This window comes from Vigna unguiculata, chromosome 11 (assembly GCF_037176805.1).
Source record: "Vigna unguiculata cultivar grain cowpea cultivar isolate G323 ecotype 2 chromosome 11, ASM3717680v1, whole genome shotgun sequence".
NCBI classification, from domain to species: domain Eukaryota; kingdom Viridiplantae; phylum Streptophyta; class Magnoliopsida; order Fabales; family Fabaceae; genus Vigna; species Vigna unguiculata.
In genome coordinates this window covers 27,938,462-27,960,962 of record NC_140802.1, presented here as the reverse complement: position 1 = coordinate 27,960,962, position 22,501 = coordinate 27,938,462, and the positions used below count along the sequence as shown (strand labels likewise).

Below are 22,501 nucleotides of genomic sequence, written 5' to 3'. Positions count from 1 at the left end.
TGGAAACGAGTAATTAAGCTTATATAAAGTAACATTTAGATCACCTTTCACTAACAAAAAAATATTGTATTTAACAAAGCTTTTTTACCTGAGGTTAATATATCCTCAATAATGGATTCAACTAATTGAGGTTTTCTAACCTTCGTTAAGTTTCAAAGGTTTATTATTAAACCTTAACGAAATATAGTAGACTTATCTCAAACCCCAGTTAACAAATAATTTTAATAAGTCTTATTTTACTTTTTCCCTCACGTTCTTTTAATTTTCCCACTTGTAAAGACATTATTTTCTTTATTCTAAACTCTAACATTGTGTTTCTTTGAGTGAATCGTTAAAATCCATTGATTTGTGCGGATGGATTGGAAATTTTGTTCATTTTCCTTTCTAATTATTTAATAGCAAATGAATAGAATGATTTGTGAGATAGCATAAAAAAACTCATCTCTCATAGATTGCAAAGATGTTTTTAAAAATTTAACTTTATCATCTCCATTTACGTAATTTTTTTTTCTTTTTATAGTGCTTAAAAAGTTTGTGGTGGTGGAATGCATTATTTCTCAAACTTTATATATATACATATATATCATTAACAATTATATATTATTATTATTATTTTATTTATATATCTATATATATAATAATTTAAATTAAAAATATATGTTTACAATAATTAATAATAATAAAAATATAATATAATAATTAATGCTTAATTATTGATTTAGTCCTTTAATTTGTTACTTTGGTTCATTTTATTATTTTTTGGTTCAATTTAATCTTGCAATTTTTAAAAATATTCAATTTGGTCTCCTTATTATTTTTGATTCAATTTAGTCCTCTCTTTTTTAAACAATTCAATTTTGTCCTCTTCGATTGGAGACCAATGTAGTAATTAAGCTTAATTACAACTAGGGATGTCAAAACGCGACAACCCGACCCGTTTAGCCTGACCCATTTCTAACCCGTCAAAATCGGGTTGGGTCAGGTCAACCCGACATCTGAAAACATGTTAGGATCTTTAACATGTCCTGGCAATGGACGAGGTGGTGGACTGGCGCACCCGAGGCATATGTAGGCAAGGTAAAAAGGTAGTTGTTTATGCCTCGATTATGAACTGCATCATATTTGAGCATTATTGCCTTGGTTCTCTCCACAACCGAGGTGTAATAGGCATCAAAAATTAAAAAAAAAAAAATGAAATGTACTTTCTGTAAGACCCGGGAAAAATTAGACTAAAGGGAAATACATGGGAAAAAGTTAATGGCTTGATTAATATATTATTCATTTATTTAATTATTATTTGAGTGATTTAAGTTATTGTTGTATTTATAATAATTATTTAAGTGATGTAACTTATTGTTTTATTTATTTTAAATTTTAATATTATATTTAAGGTTGGGGATATGTGTACATAATCAATTGGTGTGTATTATGACAGTTTTAGTTGGAATGAACCCACTTCATCATATCATATCACAGTTTTAGTTGGTTGGTTGATTCACTTGGTTCTTTTACTTTTCTGTTTCTCTTTTTTGATTTTTCGTTGCTGTCACATTATGAATATTTTAAGAGAATAAAAATGGCCAAATGATATATTTTATTTTTTTAAAATAAACAGAAAAGGCTAGGAATAATAGGAGATAAATCTAGTTTTAAATATTACAATTTTGAGAGGGAGAAAAGGAGAGTTGGAGAAATAGGAGAAACATGGAGAGTGAAAGAGAAGACCGTGGGAGTGAAGAAACGCGTAGCAAAGAGACCATTAAGTAGGGGGAGTTAATGTTGTTCTCTGTGTTGATTGATACATATGGATTGAAAGCATATCTAAGTGTGTAGAATGATGAAGAGTGTCATATTATTCTCGCTTGCTATTTTCATGTTCTTGCTAGTTGATGAAATGGTGTTGATTGATACATTTGGCTTCTTCAACTCACTATTGATAACAATATGAATAATAATAATAACAATTATTGTTGAAAATAATAATAACTATTATTACAAGAATTATAATTAATAATAATAATTATTATTATTATAATTAATAATAATAATTATTATTATAGTTAAAAATAATAAAAATTAATATTTTATAATAATTATAGTTATTAATAATAATGATAATAATAATAATAATTATTATTATTATAACTGTAACAATAATATAATAATTATTATTATTAACTATTATTATAATAGTTATAATTAATAATAATTATTATTATTATAATAGTTGAAAATAATAATAACTAATATTCTTATAATAATTATAGTTATTAATAATAATGATAACAATTATTATTATTATTTTTGTTATAGGTGTAATAATAATATAATAATTGTTATAATTAATAATAATAATGATAAGAATAATTATAGTCGATAATAATAATAATAATAATTAATATTATTATTATTATTTTTATTATTATTGTTATTATAGTCGTTAATAATATAGTTTTTAAATTAGGTCTGATAGTATGGGTATTTCATAAGTAGTAGTTTTGTAGATTAATAAAATTAGAAAGCATATTATTCTCCACTAAATAATAATTGGATAATGGCATAAAAACCATACAAATGGAACGTATTTCTGCCCTAATTTTTAAAGGCCTATCCCAATCAGATGGGCCTAAAGGCGGGCCCATAGGGTGCTAAGGCCCCTGTAGCCTAACACTTCCATTATGCACTCACTTGCAAAAATTAGTGCCTTACTCCTCTCTTTTTCTCTCATCAAAAGCTCTGCTAGGGTTTGGAGTTCATTCAGATTCAAGTTAGCTTGACCTCGTTTGTGCTCACGTAAGTTGTTAATCAACTCATGCTCTTCCTCTCTGGTCTAGTTTTCGTGGTCACTGTTAGGATTTTCGTAGTAACCTCGTGTTCCATTTGTAATAGCGTTTCGAACTCGCGAATCTGCTCTGAGAGTTATCGTACTCACTTGCTTGGGTGTTTGCTCGTCCAGGAGTTTTTGCTCGAGCACTCGCTCAGGTGGGAAAGTTGAGTTTTAAGCGAAAGACCATCTCGCTCAGGCGAGATGGCCTCGCCTAATTGAGCGTTCGTAAAACCTCTCAAGGTCTTTGTTCGTTGTGTCGGCTAAGCGAGAGCCTACAACTTGAGCGAGAGCAATTCTCTGGCCACAACGAGGGCTCCTAACTTTAGCGAGACCTAACGCAGACCACACTATTTTCCACTACAATTGTTATGGGTTGTATGATTGGATGGTTTACTTTATTTAAAGTATGAGGTACATGAATATGTGGGAAATCTCTGATTGTATGGGCTGGATTGATGAGTTTGGCATGATCTTAGCATGTAACATGTATGAATGGTTGGTTATAAATGTTTACATGGAAATTGGTATGTATGATGACTTATGTTGGTTGGAGAAACATGAATTTTGATATGGTTAGGACGTAATTCCACGATAGTTTCATGGTGGTGCCTCATTGGTCAGGGCGTAATTTCATGGATCTCTAGGTGAGATCTCATGGTGGTGTCTCATTAGTCAATACGTAATTCCACGATGGTTGCATGGTGGTGCCTCATTGGTCAGGACATAATTCCATGACCCCTATTAGTGGGAGCTCATGGTGGTGCCTCACACTTAGGATGTAATTCCACAAAGTTCATGGTGGTGCCTCATTATATAATTTAGTAACGATTCAAGGCAAGGATTGTATCCTGACACTCTAAAGAGTCAGTTAGTCTCACGTAGAGCGTACTAACTCAAGTGGTGAGAGTAGCTTGAAGCCTTAGATCTTTTAAGGCTAACCTTGTGAGTGGTAGGGTGAAACCCATTGGTAATTGGCTCTACAGAGCAGTAGAGGCCACCACATGTGCAAGCATCCGGTGAATCCGACTAATTATATCTAGATAAGTCGTGTCTTGAGTCTTAGTGTTTTGTTGGCGAGTCTGAACATGCTTGGTTGAATGTATGTATGTTTGGCTATAAAATTATATGCAATGGTATGCTAAATCGTTTTCTACTCTAGCTTACCCTTTCTATTGTTTATATGTGTTGTGTGTGGTTTTCTCTTTTTGCGATGATCATTAGTTTATTGATGTGAGCATATGTGAGAACTATGGGTGGTCGTTATGGTGATGGAGGCTTCGTTGCCTAGCTTTGGGTTGGATTCCGCTGTCCAAGTTTCTTTTAGGGTTGTAGCCCATGTATTTGTCTGCCTCTTGGGCAATTATTTTGAATATTGTCAATCCTCGTACTCTGTTTTGTATTGGCATCGTGGTGTGTCTCAATATTTCATTTTTAGTACCTTGGATATCTGTAAGGAGTGACGTTATACTTTGTGACTTTGCTTCTTATGTTATTATGTATGACATGTCATTTAATTAAAGTTATTATTTAAATTGGGTATTACATAAACAATACTAAGTATTTGTTTTTCTATACTATAAGTAGATTAATAAATAATAATAATTATTATAATAATTATGGTCAATAATAATAATAATAATAATAATTAATAATAATAAAAATAATTAATATTATAATTATAATAATAATTATTATAGTTCTTAATAAGAATAATAATAATTATTATTATTAATATTATCATTATTATAGTTACAAGAATAACAATATAATAATAATTAAAATTAATAATTATATTATTTTATAATAATTACAGTTATTTATAATAATAACAATTGTTATTACTTTTATTGTGATAATAATAATAATAATTTTTATATTTGAAAATAAAAATAATGATATTAATTATAGTGAATAAAATAATAATAATAATAATTATAGTTAATAATAATAATAGTTATTATTATTATTATTATTTTTATTATAATTAAAATAATTTATAGATGATAATAATAATAATAATAATAATGGTCGATGATAATAGTAATAATAATAATTATGGTCGATGATAATAGCAATAATAATAATTATTATTATTATTACAATAATAATTAAAGTTAAAGTTGATAATAATTATAATTTTAGTTCATAATATATAATTATATAATTATATATGACTTTTTCTTTTTATGTCCGCAATTATTTATTCTTAATTTATCCTTTACGATATAATTATTTATTTAATTTTTAAAGACTAAAAATTATTTTTACATGTTTTCTATACAATTGTTCTAATAGTTATTTTCTTTTTTTCGTTCATTAACAATTTTTTTTTCTTTTTTCCATTGCATTTATTCCACTTTATTTTTAGTGATTATAAATTTACTTTAGATATTAATTTAATGGCATTACTTTATTATTATTATTATTATTATTATTATTATAATTATAATTATAGGTGATAATTGTAAAGCTTATTTCATTCTACTTAAACTTTTGGGCCTAGTTGACAAAAAAGGCCCAAGGATAGTAGCCACTAGTCTCCTTTTGGGAAACCTTTCAACCTTCCATTCTGTCTCCTGAGACCAAAACAACTTGACTTTCTTTCTCCCTTTATGCAACAGAAGCTCTACTAGGGCTTGAGCTACGTTCTCCTCCAAGCTCACTAAATACTCATCCTCCATGTAAGTCAATCCCTAACATTTATTCCAATTTCGTTTTTCTGTTCCAAAGCTTTGGTCTCATGTTGTTCTCTGTCATGGTTTCAATTTTGCCTCCATTGGTTCTATTTTCCAGCGCTGTAAGTTGTAGTAGTGTTGTAGTGCTCTTCTTTGAGGGCTTGTTTTTGTTTCGCTTGCATCTATCCAGGCAAGGGAAGCTAGAAATCAAAGGCTTTTAAAGTGATTTTTCTAGTTCTTACTTGAGATTGTGTGTTGAAAAGTACTAGATTGACGATTGTGTGTTGAAAAGTACTAGATTGACGATTGTGTGATATGGATTCACGACTCTATTGTAGGTGAGAACAGGTGAGAAACATGTTATTCTCGTCCAAGCGAGTAGCTCTCGCGTAAGTGAGAATAGTAGAAACTCACTTATGCCTCTACTCGAGCTATCGCTCATGCAAGAAGCTTCAATTTGAGCGAAGAGTAATCTCACTCAGGCAAGAAGGTCCTACTTAAGCGAGAACTCGCAAAAAACTCACAGTGCCTTTGTTCGAGCTCTCACCCAAGCGAGAAGGGCTCGCTTGAGTAGGAGAATTTCTTTCGCTTGAGTGAATACCTCTAGCTTCAGCGAGACTCGTGCAAGGAAAATTGTAATTGTTGAAGTTGTTATATGACCATGCATGTTTATGAGATTAAATGAGACTAAGATTTTGGTGTATTTGGTATGAATTGAATCATGGGTTAATGGGTTAGTTGTGCATTGGCATGGGATTATGATGTTTTGTGATATCATGTGGATTTGGCGTAAGATCATGAGTATGGTATGAGGTAGACGTAATTCCACGAGTCTCTTGGGGAGATTTTATGGTGGTGTTGTAGTGTATATAATAATAATAATTATGATGAGCAGAGGAGACCATATGACAAACCTCACCATCAGCCTCAGGGGTCTAGTGGTCTTCCTCCCAAGTAGGGTCGAGTGCAGTGCTACATATGTGGGGGACATCATCTGAGGAGTGCCTGCCCACGCATGGAAGGCTACCGTAGATGCAACAACTGTGGCAAGAAAGGCCACTTTGGGAAGTATTGCCCTAACCTTGCAAGGGTAGCAACACACCCTCCAATGTTGACTCCCCACCAGCATCAGCGGAGGGACAAAGGCAACAGGCCTCTGGTGATGGGCAGAGTGTACGCCATGACAGGGACGGAGGCAGCAAACTCATGTAACTTAGTTATTGGTTGTTGTGTGATCGCTGGAGCTAGTTGTTGTGTGCTATATGATTCTGGAGCGACACACTCCTTTGTGTCAAATGCTTGTGTGGAATGCTTGGGTCTGCCGATGTGTGAGCTGCAGTGTGAGTATGCGGTGTCTACTCCAGCGTCGGGTTTGGTCAGGACGTCGTCCTTATGTGCTAGGTGTCCGGTGGAGGTAGAGGGACGCAAGTACAAGGTGACTCTAATTTGCTTACCTCTACAAGAGTTGGAGGAAATCTTAGGGATGGATTGGCTCTCTGCCAATCGCATTCTTATAGATTGTCGGGAGAAAAGATTGTTGTTTCCCGACTCAGAGGAGCCTGAGTTGGTATTCCCTCAGGGAGTGGTGAATGAGATTCAGAATGGCGCGGAATGATTCATAATCTTTGCTCGTATGGAGGTAGAGGAGAAAGAAGGGACGTTAGTTATACCGGTGGTGCGCGAGTTTGTGGATGTGTTCCCGGACGAGGTACCAGGGTTGCCTCCCAGTAGAGAGGTGAAGTTTTCTATTGACCTAGTGCCCAGAACTGGTCCGGTGTCGATGGCTCCATACCGTATGGCTCCGGCGGAGTTGGTGGAACTCAAGAAACAAATTGAGGAACTGATGGAGAAGCAGTTTATCCGACCCAGCACTTCGCCTTGGGGAGCACCAATGTTGTTGGTGAAGAAGAAGGATGGGAGTTCACGTCTATGTGTAGACTATAGGCAGTTAAATAAGATGACCATCAAGAATAAGTACCCTCTCTCGAGAATTGATGACTTGATGGATCAGTTGCATAGGTCATCAGTATTCTCGAAGATAGATCTGCGATCAGGATACCATTAGATCTTAGTGAAGGTTGACGATGTACAGAAGACGACCTTCAGGTCCAGATATGGCCACTATGAGTATGTGGTTATGCCTTTTGGTGTGACCAATGCTCAAGCGGTGTTTATGGACTACATGAACAGGATTTTTCGTCCATTCTTAGATAAGTTTGTCGTAGTCTTTATAGACGATATACTTATCTATTCCAAGACTCAAAAGGAACATGCAGAACACCTGAGGTTGGTGCTTGGTGTTTTGAGGGAGAAGCAACTGTATGCGAAGTTGTCCAAGTGTGAATTCTGGATGGACGAGGTTCAGTTTTTAGAGCATGTGATATCCACTCAGGGGATAGCGGTGGATCCAGCAAATGTGGATGCAGTGGTTAAATGGGAAAGTCCCAAGTTAGCAACTGAGATCAGGAGCTTTGTGGGGTTGGCTGGCTACTATAGGAGATTCATAAAGGGATTCTCCAAGATAGTGGCGCCCCCAACACAACTCACTCGGAAAGATCAACCCTTCACTTGGACGGATAAGTGTGAAGAGAGCTTTCAAGAGCTGAAGCGGAGATTGACCAGTGCTCCGATACTAGTGATCCCAGATGTGGGGAAGCCTTTTGAGGTCTTTTGTGACGCGTCCCATCTCGGACTTGGCTATGTGTTAATGCAGGAAAGGAAGGCGGTGGCCTATGCCTCAAGACAACTTAAGGTTCATGAGAGAAACTATCCCACTCATGACCTAGAGTTAGCAGCCATAGTGTTCACTTTGAAGATCTGGAGGTATTATCTTTATGGTGCTCAGTTCCGTGTGTTCAACGATCATAAGAGTCTCAAGTATCTGTTTGATCAGAAGGAGCTGAACATGAGGCAGGAAGATGGATGGAATTCCTGAAGGATTATGACTTCGAGCTCCTATATCACCCAGGGAAGGCGAATGTAGTGGCAGATGCCTCGAGTAGGAAGAATGTACATGTTGCACACCTTATGATTAAGGAGGTGGAACTACTGGAGAAGTTCAGGGACATGATGCTACAGGTGGAGTTAGGGTCCGATTCCATTAGGTGTAGTACTCTTACTATATCTAGTGACTTCTTGGACTTAAAAAGAGAGAGGCAGTTGTTGGATGCTAGTCTGAGCAGAGTTAGAGAACAACTTGGGTCGGATGAGGCTAGAGACTTTGCCTTGGGTAATGATGGTATATTGAGATTTCAGGGTAGAATCTGTGTACCTGATGATGCAGAGGTAAAGAAGTTGATCCTTGAGGAAGGACACAAAAGTCGTCTTAGCTTGTATCCTAGCATGACTAAGATGTATCAGGACCTCAAGGAGACTTTCTGGTGGCAGGGGATGAAGAAAGGTGTGACCCTATTTGTATCAGCCTGTCTGACCTATTAGAAGGCAAAGGTGGAGCACCAGAGGCCCGGTGGGATCCTACAGCCTCTGGAAATACCGGTGTGGAAATGAGATAACATCTCCATGGATTTTGTGACCCATTTGCCATGAACGTTTCAGGGGCATGACACCATTTGGGTTATTGTAGATAGATTGACCAAGAGTGCTCATTTCCTGGCAATGAACTTAAGGATGTTCTTGGAAAAGTTGGCTCAACTGTACATTAAGGAGATAATACGGCTACATGGAGTGCCTTCGAGCATAGTTTCTGATAAAGACCCACGGTTTACATCCCGGTTTTGGCAAACCTTACAGGAGGCTTTGGGGACCAAGTTGACTATGAGCTCAACCTACCATCCCTAGACCGATGGTCAGTCCGAGAGAACCATCCAGTCACTTGAGGACTTATTACGGACATGTATATTGGATCACGTAGGGGCTTGGGATTAGGTGTTACCCTTGATTGAGTTTACCTACAACAACAACTTTCATGCGAGCATTGGCATGGCGCCATACGAGGCTCTATACGACAGAAAGTGTAGGACTCCCCTATGTTGGTATCAGGATGGGGAAGCAATGCTAGTCGGACCAGAATTGTTAGAACAAACTATTGAGAAAGTCGAAATGGCGAGAGATAGGATGCATGCCTCTCAGAGTAGGCAGAAGGCTTATGTAGACCACATGAGGAGACCCTTGGAGTTTGCGACAGGTGATCATGTGTTCTTGAGGGTGACCCGAACCATTGGTGTGGGAAGGGCTCTCCGCTCAAGGGAGCTCTCTCCTAAGTTCCTTGGCCCCTATCAGATCATGAGGAGGATTGGACTGGTGGCTTATGAGATAGCTTTACCCCCTCAGTTGGAAAATTTTCATCCAGTGTTTCATGTGTCTCAGTTGAGGAAGTACGTGTTTGATCCGGCTCATGTGTTGGAAGCTGAAGATATACAGATCAAAGAGGATCTTACTATGGAAGTACCCCCCATCACTTTAGAGGATAGCAAAGTTGAGGAACGCAAAGGAAATACAGTCAGCCTTGTCAAAGTCATCTGAGATCGAAGGACAGGTGACATGACTTGGGAGTTAGAAGAGGACATGAGAAAATCACATCCACATCTTTTTACCTAGTAAGTTGTCATTTTCGAGGTCAAAAATTTTTATTGTCGTGGGAATGTAAAACCCAGTTTTATTTTCTACCCTCAAGTTTAAGGGTTGGCCTTAATCTGTTGGGCCTCAGGGCTGGCCCATAGGGTGCTAAGGCCCTAAAGCTGCTAGGGTTTCCCTTTCAGCCTCATTCTTGCAAAAACAGAACCTAAGACGCTGCCCTCTTCCTTTTCAGAACGCTTTGCTAGGGTTGGTCGTCAACTTCCTGAAGCGAACTCAAGCCATTCCTCTCCATGAAAGTTACTTCTGAACTCGTAGTAGTCTTCCTCTAGCTTTTTTTTTTGGCTTTTCCTTGAGCCTAATCTTAGTGACCCGTTTTGCTTGTCCCACTGTTTCCTTCCAGCCACTGATCCTTGTTCCTAGAGCTGCTGCAGTCTTTGTTCGGTGTCGAGGTCGCTTAGGGATAGCCTACTAGCTTATTTCCAGGTAAGGGAAGTTAGGATTTTTGCCAAATCTGTGATTTTTTCGTGATTTCTTGATGATATTGCATGATTTGATTGGATGGCATGCTACTGTGAGTTTATGAGATGATATTACGTTGGTTTGGTGGTAATGTTGGACTGTTGCACGAGAGAACAGTGGTGGGCACTAGTTTTCTCGCCCAAGCGAGCATGTCTTACCTAGGCAAGATCAATAGAGGCTCGCCCAACGCGAGCAGTCGCTCAGGCGACCCACGTTGCTCCTGAGCAAGCGAGCATCTCGCCCAAGCGAGAGAGGTCTCGCTTAAGCGAGATCCCGTGTGAGGCTATTGTTCCCCTTTTCGAGCCCTCGCCTAGGCGAAGGAGGCTCGCCCGAGCAAGAGCCTTTCGCCTGAGCGAGAACCTTCAGCCTGAGCGAGGAGCTGGGCGAGGCAGTGTGATAAGTGATTGTTTCCTTAAATCTTGAGTGGTTAATGCTTGCTTGGATTTGAGTATTATATTAAATGCATGAGACAAATAAATATGCCTGAGTGATGTGATTCATGAATTGTGAATAATGGGTTTGGCATGAACTTAGCATGTGATCTTAATGAGGAGGTTGGTATTAAAGTGACATGGTAACGAGATGAGTTGGAATGGTATATTCATGGATGGAGTATGATGAATTGGTATGGATTTGACCTGAAACATGAAAGGGATTGGTAATAAGGGTTGACATAATATATGTATATGCATGATAAATCTTTCTTGATTGATTGAGAATGGTTGGTCCGTGTCAGTGCATAATTCCTTGGAGTCTCTAGGTGAGACTTTCAGGGTCGCGCTAGTGGTCGGGACGTAATTCCATGATCCCTATTAGTGGGTGTCCATGGTGGTGCCCCATCTATATCACTTGGTAAGGATTCAAAGTAAAGATTGCATCCTGACACTCTAAGGAGTCAGTTAGTCTCACTTAAAATGAACTGACTCCTGTGGTGAGAGTAGCAGGAGGCTTGAAACTCATTAAGGGTTAACCTTGTGTGTGAGGGAATTGATTCATTGTAACACTTGTAACACATAGCTCAGGGGTGAGCAGCTCGGGGGTGAGAAGAGGTATCCACCACAAGTGCAAGCATTCACTAAATCCGACCAGGTTATATGTATCCGGATGAGTCGAGTCGAGTCTTAGTGTATTGATTGAAAGGTCATAACATGCTTGGATGATATATGTATATTGGATTATGAAGGTATATTTGATTGCATGATAAAAATCTTGTTGGATCTAGCTTACCCTTTACTTGTTTGATTGTTTTGTATCTTGTTCTTCTACCTTTGCGATGATCATCAATTTATTGATGGGAGCAGATGTAAGAGGTACTCGCGATCAACAGAGGAGGGATGATTCCGCTGCATAGTCTACATGGGCTGGACTTTATTTTCTTAATGGGCTTTTCTTTAGGGCTGTGGCCCATGTACCTGTTCGTCTTTTGATTTATATACATTATGTTAAACTTTTCAACTAGTTTCCTTTCGGGCATCGTAGTGTGCCTTGGGTTGTAAGGAATTATGTTTTAAACTCCAGGATTGCGCTATTATTTTATCTCTGTGTGACACTTCCTTTAGTTTCGCTTATTAAATTAAATGGGATGTTACAACTTATACTAATAACACCACTATGAATAGTAATAATAATAATAATAATAATAATAATAATAATAATAATAATAATAATAAACTAATGATAATAAAAATAATATTTACGCTATAATTATTAATGTCATTGTTAATACTAAGGCCAATGTTAATGATAATAATCATATATAATTATATATAAAGATAGACATCACCAACAAAACAAATAAAAATGACAACTAATTGAAATATGATCTCGTAGTAAATTAAATTAAGATGTGTGTCTAACTGTAATAATAATAATACCATTATAATAATATCTAGTAGTGATCAAAATAATAATCATAATAATACAACAACTACATATATAAAGAGATACACATTTTTTGTATCCTATTTTGTTTTTACAATTTTATCCTCTTAATTATTATTTGTTAAAATTAAATATTGATTCATAATAAAAAATTTATTTTTCACTTTTATCATTTTACTAATTTTAGTAACTGTTTTTTTAATTCTAATAATTACACGGATATAGAGATAAAATGAATAACAAAACAAATAAAAAGTGCAAGTAGTTGAGATATGATCCCGTAGTAAATAAATGTAAACTGCATGTTTAATAATAATAATAATAATAATAATAATAATAATAATAATAACAACAACAACAACAACAATAATAATAATAATTAATAGTAAAACTAAAATTATATTGCGTAGTGATAAAAAATAATAATAATAATAATACAACTCCATATATAAATAGATAAACATCTTTAGTATCTTTTTTTGTTTTTTTTTTTCAATTTTATTCTCTAAATATTATATTTTAAATTTAAATAATTATTTATAATAAAAAATAATTTTTCAGTTTTATTATTTTACTAATTTTAGTAACTACTTTTTGAATTGAAATTATTGTTCACATGTAAAGAGAAATGAACAACAAAACAAATAAAAATGGCAAATAATTGAAACATGATTCCACCATACTAAAGAAAAGTAAAATGTGTAACTAAACATAATAATAATAATAATAATAATAATAATAATAATAATAACTATTATAATAATTATAGTTCTTAATAATAATAATAATAATAATAATAATAATAATAATAATAATAATAATAATAATAATAATAATAATAATAATAATAATAATAGAAATAATTAAAGTTAATAATAATGACAATAATACTTATAGTTGGTAGTAATAATGATCATAACAATTATAATTGATAATAATGATGATAATAATAATTATAGTTAATAATAATAATAATAATAATATAATTATAGTTAGAGATGATAATAATAATAATATAAAAATAAAATAATAAATATTATGAAAATTAGGTTATATTGGTATAATTGTTATTATTAAAATAATGAAATTGTTAATTCAGTTTTAAATATAATAAATAAAATTGATATCACAATATGGTGCAATTAATTGATTTTATGAAATAATAATAATAGTATATGACATGTGCGTGTATACACACGTTTTTTATTTAATTTTTAGTTTTATTTAAAATAGTTTTAGAATAATAATATAATTGTTCTTATATTTATTTAACCATTAAAAATACTAATAATAATATTAATATAAATTGTAAATTATTAAATTTTTCAAAGATTAAAAATTTATTTAGCAAAAGTATTTAGTATAATAACGATTTTTGTAATTAAAAAAACACTTATATTAATAACACCACTATTAATAGTAATAATATAAATAAAAATAATAATGATACCAACAATAACAAACTAATGATAATAACAATATTATTTTTGCTATAAATATTAATGTCAAAGGTAATACTAAGGCCAACGTTAACGATAATAATAATCTATAATTATATATAAAGATATACACCACCAACAAAACAAATAAAAAGGACAAATAATTCAAATGTGGTCCATAGTGTCCTTTTTTGTTTTTACAATTCTATCCTCTTAATTATTATTTGCTAAATTTAAATAATTATTCATAATAAAAAATTATTTGTCAGTTTTATTATTTTACTAATTTTAGTAAGTATTTTTTTAATTCAAATAATAGTATTATAATAATAGAAATAATTATAGTTAATAATAATGACAATAATACTTATAGTTGATAGTAATAATGATAATTAATTATTATCAATAATAATAACGATAATAATAATTATAGTTAATAATAATAATTATTGTAACATCCTAATTTCAGCAACTCAATTAATAAACTAGAGAGACAAAAAGAGACACAAGATAAACAGACTCGAAATAGACAAATGGAAAATATCTAACACAAAAGGATTCAAAGCTGTAAGTATCCATGAACATCATCCAAGCAATTCAAAACATGTCAAATATTCACTAAGCTCAGAGAGAGAATTGAAAGCTACATAACCTCACAAAATATGCATTGTATTACTCAAATCTCTAGGCTACTGTTTACAAAACGAAAATCAAACAGACTTGGTAAGCCTCGAGAAACAAACTAAAACACATGCAAATCAAGATCAGAAGGAATTTTCAAAGTTGTAATGGTGCTGCGGACAAGGTGTGGAACATATGGATAAGTGGCTAAAAAGAACCAAAGGAAATAGAGGAGCAATGGGAAAATACGTCAAAATCAAGCATGAAAGAAATTCCAAACTCTAACACTTCCAGATTCAATTCTCACACAATGCTCAAACCCAAACCTCTTTTCTTTTTCTTTTTTTTTCTTTTCTCATTTCTTTTCATTTTTTAGTAGAGAAACAACAGTTTTCAAGTCTGACATAAAATCTACAAATGAGCAATCCATGAACAAAACAAGTGTGCGCACAACCACACTTGTTGTGTGCAAACACACTTAAAAGATAACACATATTCCCAAAACAATTCCAAATCTCCAAAATTTCCTAAGGCAGGATGAATCATTATTTTTCAGGCTAAGGGCTTATAATGAGCTATAGAACAATGAAAGTGTATGCAAGCTTAAAAAGGGCTATCAACAGAAACAGTCCAAGGTAGGCTCATCTGGCTGTAGGCTCATCGAAACAAAATTGCCTAAATCGTATCCAAACATGCATCTGAATCAGAAAAACATAAAACAGAGTCAAGCCAAGGCCAATGTGCAAGCATTCAAGAGGCATATATCACACAATAAAGAATAAAGACTGGCTCAAATCCTCACACAAGTAGAATAACTAAAAAACTCTTGACATGTAAAGAAAAAGCAAGGATATGAATCCACAAAATAACAAACAACTCATCCTCCAAGAGTGCAGGAAGTGCCCAAAACAAAACTAGAAAGACAAGCAAAACAAAAAATGAAACAAACAACTAACTCAAGCACAATATCAAACAATCAAACATCAGCAAATGGACCTAGACAAGTGCAATAAAAGTAAGGAAGGAGAAAGAAAACTCCTTGAATCATGGTGAAACAGAAGTGGGGTAAACCAAGGAAATCTCCTCCACAACAGTATCCACCAGGGCAGGGTTGTTGAGAAATGGCTTCAGACGATGCCCATTCACTTTGAAGCTCTTATTGGTGGATTGACTCTTGATCTCAACTACACCACAAGGATAAACATTAGTGACAATGAAAGGACCAATCCACTTTGACCTCAACTTACCACCCATGAGTCCAAGTCTGGAGTTGTACAATAACACTTGCTGACCAACAACAAACTCTTTCCTCGTTGTGGAGCTATCATGGAATCTCTTGGTTTTCTCTTTGTAGAACAAAGAGTTCTGATATGCTTCCAGACAGATCTCATCTAACACGTTCAATTGTAGCTTTCTTTCCTCCCTAGCTTGATCAAGTGAGAAGTTGCATGATTTGACAACCTAGTAAGCTCGGTGCTCTATCTCCACTAAAAGGTGGCATGACTTACCAAAGACAACCCGATAAGGAGACATCCCTATAGGTGCCTTATAAGTAGTCTTGTGTGCCCAAAGAGTATCCTCAAATTTGTTGCTCCAATCTTTTTGGTTGGGTTGTACAATCTTCTTCAAGATCCTCTTGATTTCTCTGTTTGAGATCTCGACTTGTCTATTAGTTTTGGGGTGATATGGTGTAGAAAGCTAGTGCACAACCTCATACTTTTGATGCAAAACCCCCATGGATCTATTGCAAAAATGGGTCCCTAGAAACTAATGATGGCTCTAGGAACTCGAAACCTGCAAAATATGTGAGACCTAACAAAGTCTACAACAACTCGAGCATCATTAGTTCTGGTGGCCTTGGCTTCCACCTATTTTGAAACATAATCAACAACAAGCAGAATATAAGTGAAACCAAAGGAGACAGGGAAAGGGCCCATGAAATCTATACCCTAGACATCGAAGACCTCACAAAATAACATGGGTTATTGAGGCACCTGTTGTCTCCAACAAATGGCTCCTCCTGCTCGTTGGCATTGCTCACACATGCTACAAATCCTCCACGCATCATTGAAGATGGTAGGCCAATAAAATCTGTGATCTAGCACCTTGCGAGCTGTTCTTTGTGTGCCTAGATGACCACCAGGTGCAGATGAATGACAAAATTTGAGGACTGAGTTAATCTCATGGTCTAGAATGCATCTCCTAGTAACCTGATCCATAGACATCTTCCACAAATATGGGTCATCCCAAATATAATACATAGCATAACTCTTGAGTTTATGACATTGAGCTCTGGATGCTAGGGGAGGAAAAACAGAAGCAACAAGATAATTCACAATGTTAGCAAACCATGGGAAGGGAAAAGAAGCATAGAGTGTCAACAAACTTTCATCGGGAAAGTCATCCCGGATAGGTGAAACATCATCAACAAACCTCTTTATCCTGCTTAGGTGGTCTGTAACCAAATTTTGTGCTCTTCTCCTATCACGGATCTTCAAATCAAACTCTTGGAGCTAGAAAATCCATCTTATCAGTCGCGTTTTCGACTCACCTTCTTCAATAGGAACTTCAGAGCTGCATGGTCAGTAAACATAACAACAAGAGAACCAAGCAAATATGATCTAAATTTCTCAAGTGCAGAAACAATTGCAAGGACTTCTTTTTGTATTGTGGTATAGTTCGCTTGAGGAGCATCTAAAGTCCTGGAGGCGTAGTAGATCACTCGAGGCTTCTTGTCAATCTTTTGTGCTAGGACAACTCCCACGATATAATTTGATGCATCGCACATGAGCTCGAATGGGGTTGTCCAATCCGGTGCCTGAATGATAGGAGTGGTGGTCAGGGCCTTCCTAAGGCAATAAAAAGCCTCTTTGCATACTTCATCAAAGATGAAATCAACATCCTTTTGCAACAACTTGGACAATCGAGGGGCCTTCTTACTGAAATCCTGAATAAAGCGCGTGTAAAACCCTGCATGGCCAAGAAAAGAATGAACCTCTCGGACAAAAGAGGGGTAAGGTAACTATGAAATAACTGAAATCTTGGCAGGGTTAACTTTGTCCAGACTATCTAAACATGCATCAAAGGAGGATCCATAAACAGTAAAATCATCCGTAAACACCTCTATGTAATTTTCAAGAAAATCACTGAAAATGCTAAACATGCACCGCTGGAATGTACTAGGGGCATTGCATAGGCCAAAAGGCATCCTCCTATAGGCAAAAGTGCCAAAGGGGTAGATGAATGTGGTTTTCTCTTGGTCCTCAGTTGCAATATGGATTTGAAAGTAACCAAAAAAACCATCAAGAAAGCACTAATGAGATTTACCCACTAAGCGCTCAAGCATCTGATCAATAAAAGGCAGTAGGAAGTGGTCTTTCCTGGTTTCTTGATTTAGCCTTCTGTAGTCGATGCAAACTCTCTAACTATTTTGCATCCTAGTTGGAATCAGCTCCTCTTTTTCCTTTTTGACTATAGTGAGGCCTGTCTTTTTAGGAACAACATGGATGGGGCTAACCCACTGACTATCTGAAATAGGATAGATGATCCCAACTTGTAGAAGCTTGGTCACCTTCTTCTTGACAATATCTGAGATCACAAGGTTGAGTCACCTTTGTGGTTGTCTCAATAGCTTTGCTCCATCTACCAATAATATCTTGTGCATGCATGTTGATGGGCTAATACTAGGAATGTTAGCCAATGTCCATCTGATGTGACCCCAATAAGGCTTATAGCATTGGGTGAACACCTAGGCTCATTCTTTTTAATTTCTTTTATTTTCTTTTATTTTAATTAAATAAATGCGTTCTAATTGGGTTTGTTTGCTAAATGCAGTCTATTTTCTAAGCTGCCAATTATTGAAGAATTGGCATTGGGCTTGCGGCCTAACTCTCATCTACATCAAATACTAAAATTTTCTCCATGTTCAGCATTCTGTCACCTGTTTGGGCTTGCAAATAGCAATCGATCCATGAACCATCAACTTAATTGGGCTCGAGCCCAATTCTTCCAAACCTACCTGCGTCCGTTGACGCCTGGCTTGCTTCTTCATCTTCACATCTCCACACGTCAGCAGGATAACACTTTTGTATGGGCTTGAAACGAGTGATTCAGCCCATTGCCACCAAACCTAGCAACGCGACGAACCAGCATTTTTCCTCTCCTCTGCTAGAGTTCACACCTTCACGCGTAGCCTCACCTCTGTCACCCAAACCTTAACAGCCGCTAGAGTCTCCATCATGTTTTTCCCCCATTTCTCTGTTAGTGTTTTCTTCTTTCTCCATTCACGCATGTGTGCCTGTGCACAACACTGTTAGGATCTCTGTATAAGATTTCCAAGTCTTTCTCGTCGTTAGGGTATTGTTAGAACAGTGTTCCTTTTTCTTCCTTTTTTGTTTTCCGGCTGCCTCACCTATATAAAGGCAGGCCAACCTCATGTAACGTAGCTTTGATGAATGATAGTTCGGTTGAGATCACTCCTACCGATCGTCTTAGCTCCCCTTTCCCTTTAGATGAGAATTTCTCCTCCTAGGGTTCCAAATACAACGTGTGTGGAGTTCAGTGTGAGGAACGAGAGCGAATCCAACCTTTAAGAGTCTTTCGCTACAATTCCAGTCGTTTCCACCGAACAAACGACTACCGAAGGCTGTCTCCGTCAAATAGAGTACATTTCCGCCGATCAACGGCGCCGATGGCCTCATCACCATCTAATCGACTTCTTGTGCTGTTTAAGAACATGCAACAACCTCTACTTTTGTTCAGTAGTAAGGGAGGTGGAAATGATGACAGGCAGTTTTTCCTTATCCTCCAAATATGCATACTTTAGGTTGTCTGGTAGGGGTTTCAACTCTACAATGTTGGATGCTGGCTGAATATCAAGAACCAGAGGGGAGGGAGAAATGGGTTCCATAGCCTGTACCTCGATGTAAGACCCGCAGAATTTAATTAATTAAATAATTAATTAATTAATAAAAGCGGGTAGTGAGAGCCTTTATGGCATTAAATTCTAAATTGTATGACGTGGAAAAGTACTAGCTCAAGTGGTTGAAAGTACTTTATTTGTGTGAAAGGACTTGGGTTCGACTCCTATGTATGCCAATTATGTGTTATTTAATTATTATTATTTTTAATGTATGATTGACCATGTTGAATAATGAGATAACTATAGGATTATGTTAATCATCAAGAAACATGAATTGGCATGATGGTTTAACATTGATTTGGCATTGGCATGGTGGTGGGTTCAAATCTTGGAGAACCCAAATAAAACTTTATTTTTTCTTAATTTAGTTTTGGCTTAAATATGAAAAGTTGAAGGAAACCCTAGTCGAATGGCAACCTAGAGGTGACTGAAAAACAATCCATAATGCAACCATGAATGGCAATAAACACCTACATTAAACCATTTTCGTTTTTATGCCATTAACCCACATTAAGGCACCATTAAAAGGTAAAATTTAGGTTAGAAGAAAGGTTTTGCAAGGCTGCCATTGAGGTGAGAGAACAGAGCACAAAAATTAGAGAGTGGTGAGGATGAGTGAGGCATTGGAATGAATTGAGGAGAGTTAAGGAAAGCTATTGGAAGCAAGGGGAGAATCAAGGGATACTCAAGTTTTAAGCAAGGGAAAACCAGGTTAGGGGAGTTTACACGTTAGAATTTTATGTTTGGGATTGAATTGCATGAAATATTCTTAATTGTATGATTACTGTTCGTTTCTGGTTGAATTTTGTGTTTTTGGTTCGACTTTGATGTTTGCTGGGTTCAGGGATGATTTTATCGGAGGGAAAGTCAGTTTAAGTTGCGAAGGGATGAATTACTGTCAAAATTCATGGAGTTTCGCATAATTAAGGCCTAGATGTGATGGAACATTGTTAACATACTTTTAGGGATTGACAGAGTTGGGAATTTTTTTGATTGGGGTATCTTTATTGTATAATTGCATTATAATCCTTATTGGGAATAATTAGGATGAAATATGGAGTCTATGATGTTGTAATTGTGTGTCCAAATGGAAGAAACTAGAAAGAGAAGGGCAAAAAGGGATACAAGAGTGCTGATAGACGTAACAAAACCTGGTATTTTCCCCAGGACTGATGCATCGCCTGACGGGTTATAGCGTGTCACCAGGCGGCAGCGCGGCATTCAAAAGCACTCTATGAACTTTGGAGTGCGTTCGGTTCGGGTTAGATGATGTGAACATTTGATATATAATGGTATTGAATAATTAAGTGAATATGAGTTCCCTTGTACTGTTCCTAGACTTGGTGAATAAGTTGTGAAGGGAGATGGGATTATACTTGATTATTAGGCTATAAGTGTATTGGAATAATTCTGGCGCTATATTAGGAAACCTTAGGATAATGAAATCAGTGAGCTAACCATTATGGTATTATTTATATTAGAGTGCTGCTAGAGTGAAGTGGAGATTTTGTGGCAAATGGGACTTGTCAATTTGGAAGAATGGTATAAAGATGGTTAGGTGCAGGTGTTAAGACATATGCCAATTGATATTGAGTTAATGTTGGGCAAACAATAGCGTAATGAAAGGTATGAGACTACAGTGACATGTGGAGTTTCAGAAAAGAGAAACCTAAGCAATCCTATATTGAGCTCGAAACGTATCCTTTGAATTGAGCTCGGGATAGGGGTTAAGCACGTGGCAATCCTCGAGTTGAGCTCGGAATGGCATCCCTCGAGTTGAGCTCGGGATGGCGGATGAACACGAGGAACCCTTGAGTTGAGCTCAGGTGAGAGAGTGTTGCCAATGTGAGTGTGCTGGTTGTGGTCAGTACGAATGGGTCCAGATAGATTGCCCTCCTCAGTAAATAGTTGACGAGTTTAGTAGTCTTGGGACGTTGCAAACTATGTTCGTATTTGGGAACTCCACCTGGCGTTACGGTGTATGATCCGTAGCAATGGTTTCCCGCACGTGCTATGTCGGTTGTGGCGATAGGTATGGCAGCAGGTCATCTTGAAGTACTCACTAGGAGATGTAGAATGCGAATATCATGGTTGTGGCCATGCGAGATGGAATCAAGTGAAGGAATTTCTAGGCTATGATTGGGTGATATATATATATATATATATATATATATATATATATATATATATATATATATGAGTATATATGTGATTAATATATGTACATGTGTCTTATATGATTAAACTGTTAAGCTCACCGTATTTGTTTGTGTTTGACGATGATTGTGTACGCGATACACGTGAGCAGATGATATGCAAGTGGTTCTGGTGAAGCTTAGCCACAAAGAGGGGATAGCTTGGGAGTTTTATGTTTTTATTATTGGTTTTGAAATAATTTGTAAACATTTGCGAGATGTTTTTATATTATTTTCGGATGTTATAATTTATGGATTTTGCTTTACTTTGGACGTTAATAAAAGATTTAAATTTTTCACATTTTGGGAAATGAGGTATTATTAAATGCAACGTATTTATTTATTTTCTTCATTTTATTAAAAATCTGTAATACCCAGTCGGGATGTTACACTTGGCATAATAATCAGATGCATATGTACTTCCTACAACATGGTTAGTGCATTCTAACCGTGTAACATTAAAATCATATGGTACAACACCTGGAGAGTCAAACTTAGAATCAACATCGAAATTAGAATCAGAACCATAATATGAATCACAATCAACACTAATGCATGCAAATTCAGACAATTTAGACACAGATGCATATTTCATGCAATTCAAAAGGTGGAAATCAGAAATATGTCCATCAATAACATCATCAATGATATCAACGTGAAAAATAGCGTGATGCTCAAAAGGATGTTTCATGGCATCTAGAATATTAAAACGCATAACAATATCATCAAACTCCATGGACAATGGACTTGCATGGACATCAATCTTGGTTTGTGCAGTTTTCAAAATGGTCTACACGGGTCCACACCTGCAAGTCCATGAAACTTTGACAATAAACGGATTAATCCAGTTTTTAAAACATAAGGAACTTCTTCCTAGGGATACTGAA

At 35.8% G+C, this 22,501-nt stretch overlaps 1 protein-coding gene across 1 annotated transcript; it reads left to right on the top strand.

Moving 5' to 3' along the window:
- Positions 1–9,441: 9,441 nt before the first annotated feature.
- On the top strand, positions 9,442–9,984 carry LOC146881693 (uncharacterized). Its single transcript, XM_085669308.1, has 2 exons — positions 9,442–9,646; positions 9,812–9,984. Exons 1-2 carry the CDS (start codon positions 9,442–9,444, stop codon positions 9,982–9,984), a joined length of 378 nt encoding a protein of 125 aa, XP_085525434.1.
- The last annotated feature ends 12,517 nt before the right edge of the window (positions 9,985–22,501 follow it).